Here is a 9,989-nt window from a genome sequence, read left to right on the forward strand (position 1 = left end):
TTTTTATTTATCTTTCAAGATAACATTTTTTGTAGTAAATGCTGTGAAAATATTAATAAATATTATATTTATATAAAATATTTTAAAAACTTTTCAAATATATAGTTTAAATTCCTTTTTTTTTCGGTCAAAAGATAACCAAAAGTAGTTGTATGTTTTGGCCCTAATATCGGTAATAAAAATATTTAAATCTTTGATTTAAAAAAAGTAACATCCAGGGTCGGACTGGTAAGGAAGGTTGGGAAGGGGGGTTTCCCTCTGGGCCCCTGTCATGCCTGAAGGTCCTGGTTCTCACTATAAATCAAGATGCACAAGTAAAACATGCAAAAATACAAATTAACAGTAACTATTGTTTATATGCATTAATTATATTTTATAATCAACATTGTTATTTCTTGGTAAACATACTTCAGTAATTATAAAAAAAAATCTTGGTAAACATACTTTTTTGTAATTATAAAAAATATAGAATGAAATACAATTCGAGTTCATCTTTAAATAGGGTAAAATTGGTTAATCTAAAAAATTTCTCATTTTTTAAGACAAAATTATTTTTGGAAAATTTTTTTAAATGTAATTTTAAAATTCTTATATTATGATAAAATAAAATATAACATTTAAAAATAAAATTAAAACTTGGGATTTTAATTTGTGTTAATGGCTATGCTCGTTAAACAATAAAATACGGCAAATTTGTAATTTAAGGAAAAAGCATAAAGTGATTGCTGCATGCAACAACGTTTATGCTTTGATTTCTAAAATATTGTAATATTACGCTGCTTGCGCAATGTTATGCTCAATATATGTGCACCTGCTTCAAATTATTTACGAACGAATGGCTTCGAACTTCTAGTTGCCATGAAGATGATAGAAATCACTACAAATCGCCTCATTGTAGTCCGTGAAAAAAAATTCCCTGATATCCTGATGAAAGCTGAATCATTGGCAAGATTGGCTAACAATATCATATCTGAAGCTAACAAACATATCGAAGAAACTTTTGAAATTGAGCTCCCACAATATATAGCTCAACAAAGAAAGTTGATGCCTTGGTGAAAATACGAGTGATAAAAGCAGGTAAGAATTTTAGGACCCAGTGAGGCGGTGTAATGTTAATGTGTTCTATGTGGGTACTGCCACTACAATCAAAGACCGTTTCAATGGAAATACTGTTGTTATATTTAGGGATATTGCTTGTCTGGATCCTCAAAACTTTCCATCTTTGCGTTACCATATTGACAACGGTACTTTCCATGATTTAGCCAATATTGCTGGTATAAAGAGGAAAACACTGTGCACTGTGATAACATCAATTACAACTAATTTTCTATTTGTTAGTAAGACTGATGAGACTGAATCAAAGAAATGCAACTCAAAAAAAGACTGCAACAAATGTTTGAGTTGCGTTCTTCGTTTTCTCCATCGCTACAATTGACATTGTTCTGCATATTCTAATATGTATGTTGCATATAAAATGACATTATGTCTCCCTTGCACACAAGTCAAGTGTGAGCAAGCTTTTTCGAAATTGAAGGTTGTGAAAAATCGCCATCGTATTTTGTTGGGTGAAGAGCACTTCGAATCATCTATTTTAATAAATGTTAAGAATGAAAACTGATTACGATGATTATACATGAAAACCCTGGCAACATCGGTAGTTACTTAAATACCGATAGGCAAAGCGCCTGATTTAGTTTTGGCTTTACCAGTGATTTCTCTTAAAAACTTACCAAGTGCGTTTTGAATTTTTTTTCTTTTTTCTTTTCAAGTATGTCAAGATAGTACTTTTTTTTTAAATTTATTTTTTTTCTTTTGAACTCTCTAGCATAATTTTTGTAAATGGTTTTATTTTCAACTGATTTGAATTTTATGTACTTAATAAATAATTTTTGTTTAATTGTTGAAGATTTTCTTAGTACATTGGTTATCCATGGGGAGGTTGTTTTTTTTTAAGTTTTTGGTTTATTTCAATTTTAGGAAAATTTGCGTCATAAATATCATAGAATGTTTTAAGAAAATTGCTATAAGCTAAGTTGGCGTCCTGAAAATGATCAATATGGTGCCAATGAAGCATAGATAATTTGTCATTCAATGATGCTAAATTTGCTTTGCTATAAATGCGTTTATAAAAGCTATTTTTTTTATCTAGTGTTTATTTAGTATCTGTATTTATAGAGAAAAAAATCGGAAAATGATCTATGATATTGCATTTAATGATTCCTTTTTTAAGAGAAACGCTCCGTTTTTAAATAAGTCATTGTAAAACTCTTTAAAGTTGTGTTTGACGTGATGCTGTGAACAATCAAAATTAAAATCACCAATTATATAGTTTAATTTCTTTTCGTGGTTACTTTTTATAAAAATAACTTTTTATTGGTTTTGGTTACGGTTTCAATTACGGTTCTACTGAACCGAAATTAACTAGCTAATTGTAATAAAAACGATTTTAAAAACTCTCTGGGAAAAAGTTTTTGAATACTCTTTAAATTACTTAGATATTCATTATAAAGCTCTTAAAATAAGTTTTTTTTTTTATACGGAAAGATGTTAAAATTTTAGTTTGAATTTGTATTAAAATTGTAATTGAACAACATTTTGAAGAATGCCAAGGCCAAGCACCGAAATTTGGAATCACTTTGATGAAGAGGACTACACCTGATGAAGAGCGACTTGTTACTGCAAAAGCAAGTATTGTTTTGCAATTTGCAAGTTGACGGACAGAAACACATCTGGCATGAGATCACATTTGACAAGGAAACATCCTGTTCAGTTTGCAGCCCTGGAAAAAAAGTGCCATGTTCCTTTTGATCAGTTAGAACAGGTGCAATAAAGTTTAGAAACGTTTTTACTTTTTTAATATAAATATTAACTTTTATTTTCATATGTGTTAGTTATTATTACTATTACAAGACCAAGATTTAACAAGATTTAACGATAAATATCAACAACTTTCAATAAATGCTGATGAATGTTTCAATATTAGGTATTTTAACAGGTTTCATATTAGTTTTTAGACCTACAATGAAGACGAGGCTTATGAGCAGGTCCGAGATGATAAGACGCCATTAGTGTTGGGCAGTAAAGTTAAACACGGAAGACTTTCCGGACCATCAGCAGAAAAGGTCCAAAATCTAAAGCATTGGGTCAAATACAAGCCACAAGACCGTAAACAGCTTAGAGGAGACATTGAAATTGTCAAGTTCTTGGCTCGTTTAAATTTGCCATTCTCTTTGGTGAACATGAAGCTTTTAAAGTTTTTGTTCACTACTGGAACCCAAAAATGAATGTGAAGGCTGCAACAACATTCTCCCGGTTCAAGTATGCAAAATTTTAATTGTTTTAAATAAATTCTATTTTGGGGGTGGAGAGTCAATTCAATGGGAGTTCCAAGAGAACTAAATTTTTTAAAAAGCTACTTTTTTAAGACCAATCCACGCCAATTTTTTTTTGGTTTTCTTAGTAGGTAACCAAATTGATATGTAACGAGAAATACCAATTATAACCGATTTTTTATTTTAGTTTTAGGTTGCCGTTGTTGTACAAAAATGTGTGGATGACATTCTAAAGGAGGAATTGCCAAAGACCGCTGGATTTGCAATCTCAACTGACCTCTGGCAAAGCAGAAACAATGATGCATACCTAGTACATTGCACTATGTGAGTGAAGACTTCCGGTTAAAGATGTTTGTGATTGGAGTTTTTCCGTTTTCCGGACAACATACAGCTGAAGCCATTGTTCTTCGTCTGGATAAGTATGTTTTAGTATTTTATTTTTATTAGGTTAAAATTTCTGTAAATTAAGTTAACCGTTTGAATTATTTAGATAACTTTTTGTTACAAAAAAGCAAAACCCGCCATTTAGTTTAAAACTAATGGCACAAATTAATACTTTTATTTATATCTAAAATAACAACAAAAGTATTAGTTTGTATTTTAAAATATCAAAAAGCAAACAACTAATTTTACTTTGCTTTTCAGGAATGTCTCAAGTTGGCCGGAAATAATGGAGTTTCGTCCGTTGTGTGTGTCCATGATTCAGCCGCTAATATGAAGGCGGCAATTAACAATTGCAGTTTTGTAGATGCATCTTTTTTGTGTGCTGATCATCTTTTAAATTTGGCAGTTGAAGCAACTGTCAAAGAAAAAAAAGGTTTTAACAGTTTGGATCTTCACGAAGCAATCCAAAGAGCAACGTTAGATTCAAGATGCCACAAGTCATCTTTGTCTGAGCAAAAAATTAAAAAAGAGATAACTAATTTTTAGTTTAACATCCTTTTTAGCTTTTATAGCAATTTAGTTTATAGTTTAATACAATACAAGCGCAATTTAAACTTCTCAGTACACTTTGTGTGACAAAAGTTTTTAAATGATAGCTATCATTAATAACTGATAAAATATTAACACTTAAAAAGTAAAAACTTATAACATAGTTAATATCAGTTTTAATAATAGTAAATAGTACTAATCACCTTTTATGTTATGTTTCTTTTAATTCTATTTTAATTTTTAGCTAAAGCTGTTGCTTGATGGCAGTGATGTTGTTGGCAACGATAATTTGAAACTTGTAAAAATCATCACTCGCGTAAAAACACGCTGGAATTTAACTTTCATGATGTTGGAAAGCATTGTAAAAATGCGTCGTATCCTCAGCTCCATTAGAGACGTTCCTGGAAAAAATGACACCAAACTAGCTCTAGTCATTCCTTCGGAAGATGAGTTCAATCTTTATGATGAAATTTTGCCTATTTTGAGAAGAGTTGCTGAGATTTCAGAATGTTTCTCTGCTGACAAAGAAGTAAGTATTCACCTCGTTATCTCAAACATTTACACACTGAGGCACAAATGCCTGGATTTCATCAATGCTGGTTGGGGCATCACCAACAGCACAAATGTTTCACCAAAAATTGGTGGAAAACTTAGATGTTCGTTTTCCGGACACTGGTTGTCAAAACCTTTTTTACTCTGTTGCTAACTTGCTTAACCCCTTGTACAAGGGAAGAGCTCTGAAAAAACTGGGTGGATTTGATGAAGCTTATGAGGCACTGATTACTCAATCCAATTCTTATCAGGAATGGATTGATGCAACAAGATTATTCAATGAACGGTTACATGCTGAGATCCAAGGTCATGTTTTAATATGATCCTTTCTATAATGTTGGAATGGAAAAAGCTCCTGCACTTATGACTTCCTATTCTGGTCCGGCTCCACCTGCAAAGTCGGACATTTTCACTAAATGGGAAATATTTCAAAAACTCCCAGGGGTTGTTGGTGTGGACGTGCTAGAATTTTGGAAAGCAAATATGTACAAATTTCCTATCCTTGCTTAAGCTGCTAAAAAATGGCTATGTGTACTTGCTTCCTCAGCATCTTCAGAAAGAGGCTTTAGTGCCGGTGGTGTAATCGTCTCTTATAAAAGAACAAAATTGCAGCCTGAACAAGTTGAAAAATTGTTGTACATTTAGCAAAACTACCCTATTATCCAGATTAAAAGATGGTTTCTAACCAGTCAGGATGAAAAAGAAGAATTGTTTGAAGAGGCTTCTACCAATGACTCTGGGAATTCAGCTGCTTCAAGTCAGGGACCTTCTACTTCAACTCCTACATCAGCAGTTGAAATGGATGACTAACTTAAATTGGTTCATTGCCTAAGTGGCGTCATTGGTCTATTTCACTGGTTAGAGTTTATAAAATTTGCCATATAGTGATTTAGTGATTTCAATAAACATTGTCTTTGAGATTAAATTTTAATATTTTTCTTATATTAAGTCACAAGCACAAACCTTAACATGTTAAACATGTCAAGCCAACAATTTATCAAGTAAAACATTGTTATTTTTTGTTTTTATTTGTTTTTTGCTTCAGCTTAAGTCTTAAATAAATTAAAAAATCAAAATTACAAATAAAGTTTTGTTTATTTCTTTTTTTACATTAAATAGTTCAAATATGTCAGTAATTTTATTAAAGTTATTTAGGTTTTTAAAAGAATTATTTTTTTAGTCGGAAAAAGTAATATCGTAATAAACCGATAAGTACCGTTATCGTTTGAGTTACGATATGAGTTACGATATTTATTGAACAATAAATATCGTAATGAATCGATAAATATCGAAACTTTATCGTGCAAATTTTTTGGATACGATATTATTGTAATATAAAAAAACTTACGATAGCGCATTCCGATATCTTATCGTATCGTAATAAGAAAAGTTTCGAGACGCAGACCCTTAGTTTGTTCCTTAAATGCTCAAAATAGTGTAATATTTTATGTGACTAAAGGGTTTATCTCTAAATAGTCGGAATTCCTTTTGCTCTCCTGTAAAAGTATGTTTTAGTGAGATACAAGCTATTGCCATGGAACTACCGATATACTTCACAAACAATTGTTTTTAATTAAAAAAAAAAAAAATTTAAATAACTTTGAAAAGTATAAATATGCGCTGATACGAAATCTTAATTTAAGTTGTACTTCATTTTTAATTTTTGTCGTAATCAAGGTACGACTAATATTGATCTATACTTTTTATTACACAGTATATGTATGGTTTCGCGCAATCAACGATGTATTTAGAATTAAAAAAAAAAGACTTTAAAATTGTCGAAATTTTAATGTGCAAAGTAGTCTACAAAATATTATAAATGAGTAACTTTAGTAACTTGACCAACTTTATTAAAACAAGGTTTTAATGCTTTTTCTTGGTAAAATTCATAGTTATTGCCTATTTTGAAATCCTATGCTTAACACTTAAGCTTGGTTTTCAATAGTTATAGAAATATTGTACAACAATGTTTTATAATGGAAACATTTTTTTGCGAAAGCTGCACAACTTAACGTTGGTTGTACGACGAAATCTACGTTGTAAAATATAGAATCAAATCAATTTCGGCAACAACTGTTGTACTACATTTCTACAACTATTGGAAACCAAGCCTAAGCTCTCAATACCTCAACGACTTAGAAATACTTTGATGTTTATCGCTTTAGGAAGTTCCATGTTATATTGAAATGGTTAAATCTTTATTGTTATTTTAATAATCCTATTATATTTTGTTACTCATTCGTGCGTGTTGACACGTTTTTTTAACGAAGAGTAAAAACTCTGTGTTAAATCACGTTTGATTTTATGATATTTTCCTTTATACTTTTGTAAAGAAAAAGTTGGTGTGAAATAGCCTAACTAAGACCCGTACTTTTACCGGTCCGGTCCAGTGTTTATTTTTTATACAATAAAATTGCTTTAAAAAATAATAATAATACAACAATCAAAACAGATTATTGCATACTTTTTAAACAGAAAATTGTCTGTGTGACGTATACTTTTATTTATCTTAAGACAAAAGGAAAAGATTGCAATCTACTTAAAAAAGACTGGTCAAAACGCAATTATATTAAGAATAAAGATGTCATTATGACATCGTAAGAACTTCAACACTGACAAATAATAAATTATTATAAGTTAACGTTAAAGTCTACCTTAGTTAAACGTTAAAAAAGAGCCGTACAACGTAGAATAGTGTATGATACAAAACCATTTGATGCAAGACTTAATAAAAAAAGTTATTAAGAAATCTAGCTAATTAAAATGTTTAACCAAAAGTTATATAACACAAAGTACCACCGTAATGATTTATCTGAGTTTAAGTTTCTCGTAACAGGAGGAGCGGGATTTATTGGCAGCAATATCGTTGAATATTTAATCAAATTTGATGCAGGTCATGTTAGGGTTCTAGATAACCTATCAAATGGATATTTTGAAAATATAAAAGATTTCATGGATTTACCAAATTTTGAATTTATTGTTGGCGATATTAGAGACTATAGTACCTGTAAAAAAGCTCTCGAGGGAATTGATTTTGTAAGTCATCAAGCGGCTTTAGGATCAGTTCCGAGATCTATTAATGATCCAATAACATCAAATGATGTAAATGTGGGTGGATTTTTAAACATGTTGCATGCTGTTAAAGAATCACCACATGTTAAAAAAATGGTTTATGCGGCATCTTCTTCAACCTACGGAGACAGCCTGAGTTTACCTAAAATTGAGGGAAATGAAGGAAACCCTTTATCTCCTTACGCCGTTTCAAAACTTGTGAATGAATTATACGCTGATGTTTTTAGTAAAGTATACGGATTACATACAATTGGATTGAGATACTTTAATGTATTTGGCCCAAAACAAAATCCTAATAATCCATATGCTGCAGTAATACCAATTTTTTGCAAAGCTTTTTTAGAAAAAACTGCACCTACAATCAATGGAGATGGTTTTACCAGCAGAGATTTCACTTTTGTAGAGAATGCTGTTCAAGCTAATATAAAAGCATTGCTTTTTGATGGTTTGGAAAAACATGAAGTAATGAATATGGCTTGTGGAGACCAAGTTAGTCTAAATGAAATGATTGAAATGTTAAATAAAATAAGTAACCAATCAATAATAGCAAATTATGGTCCTGAAAGAAAAGGTGATGTTAAACACTCAAAAGCAAGCATTGATAAAATCAGAACAACAATAAACTACGAGCCATTGTTCAAATTTGAAAAAGGATTAGAAATTGTATACGATTGGTATAAAAATAAATACTAATTAAATTTCTAATTAAAATATAACTTTTTTTTTACAACTTTGTTGTTTAATAGTATACAACATTTTTTTTTTTTAATGTTGGCAATCTTGATCTTACATGACATTGTTGAGAAGCTTTCTCTGCTTTTTTAGCACATTATGTATTTATACAAGTTCTCATTTATTTTTGTATTAAATTATAAGGAATTAAAAAAGTAATACTCTAGATAATGTATTACGAGGTAAACTTTTTTAATTAATAAGTAATATGTAAAAATGCGGAAAAGCGATCAGACGTGTTTTGCTTACGTTTAAACGTTTTATAAATTTACAAAACAATTACTAACTTTTTTATCTATTTCTAAATACTTAATAAAAATAAAAATGGCTAAACACGCAGAAACACTAAGAATATGTACCTATAACAATGATGAGAGAAATAATGCACTTACAAAAAGAAACAATTATGGCTTTTTTTCGTGAAACTACAAGCAGTTTAAATATCAAATTGAAACGCTTCAAAAAGATGATTATGATGTAAAAAAGGAACTTTGTGAAATTAAAGAAAGCATGAATTTTATTGGTGATGAATGGGAAGACAAAGTCGATTGTAAAATGGCAAAGGTTTTCAAGTAAATAACGAATGTAAAAAAAGTACAAGGAAGAATCAATAAAAAAGCGTAGACATTGAGGGTAGAAACAACCCATCAAAGATGTCTGCGTTGAACCAACGTCGAAAACCGTTCGCAAAAGTTGTTGCGGAAACGTTGACAAAGTAATCGATTTTTTAAGAATATGTAACGTTGTTAAAAAGACGTTGATTAAACGTTGTTGCGTAACGTTGAAAAAACGTTTTTGAAAGACGTAACATAAATGTCGCAACTAAACGTTGAAAAAACGTTAATTAAAAAGCCTTGCATAAACGTTGTTAAAGCAGTCAGTTTTGCAAGGATTTGTAACGTTGCTATTAAAACGTTGATTTAACGTGACTCAAAGACGTGTATATATATATATATATATATATATATATATATATATATATATATAATATATATATATATATATATATATATATATATATATATATATATATATATATATATATATATATATATATATATATATATATATATATATATATATATATATATATATATATACATGTATATATAAATATTCTATTACGAGTAATATTTGTTATCAAAGTATTTTGTTAATGTAGCGTGTTGATATGGTTTATTATGATTTTTTTTGTTTATGAAAAACTTCTTTAGTATAATATGATGTGTGTATTTCTTTGTTAAATTGTAATTATTTTTCTCAAATTGTTATCTTCTTTTTGATAATTTTCTCAAATTATCAAAGAGAAGATAAAACTGTGTATGAGTTGGACAAATCAGACATGATCTTTTAGTTGCCACATCACCT

The 9,989-nt window shown here is 29.7% G+C and overlaps 1 protein-coding gene across 1 annotated transcript; it reads left to right on the plus strand.

Moving 5' to 3' along the window:
- Nucleotides 1-7,373: 7,373 nt before the first annotated feature.
- Nucleotides 7,374-8,799, plus strand: LOC100202205 (UDP-N-acetylglucosamine 4-epimerase). The gene has a single exon (XM_065793054.1). The coding sequence runs from the start codon at nt 7,581-7,583 to the stop codon at nt 8,580-8,582; it is 1,002 nt and encodes a 333-aa protein (XP_065649126.1). The 5' UTR covers nt 7,374-7,580; the 3' UTR covers nt 8,583-8,799.
- Nucleotides 8,800-9,989: the final 1,190 nt, after the last annotated feature.

The sequence above is a fragment of the Hydra vulgaris genome, chromosome 03, assembly GCF_038396675.1.
Source record: "Hydra vulgaris chromosome 03, alternate assembly HydraT2T_AEP".
In the NCBI taxonomy this organism is placed as follows: domain Eukaryota; kingdom Metazoa; phylum Cnidaria; class Hydrozoa; order Anthoathecata; family Hydridae; genus Hydra; species Hydra vulgaris.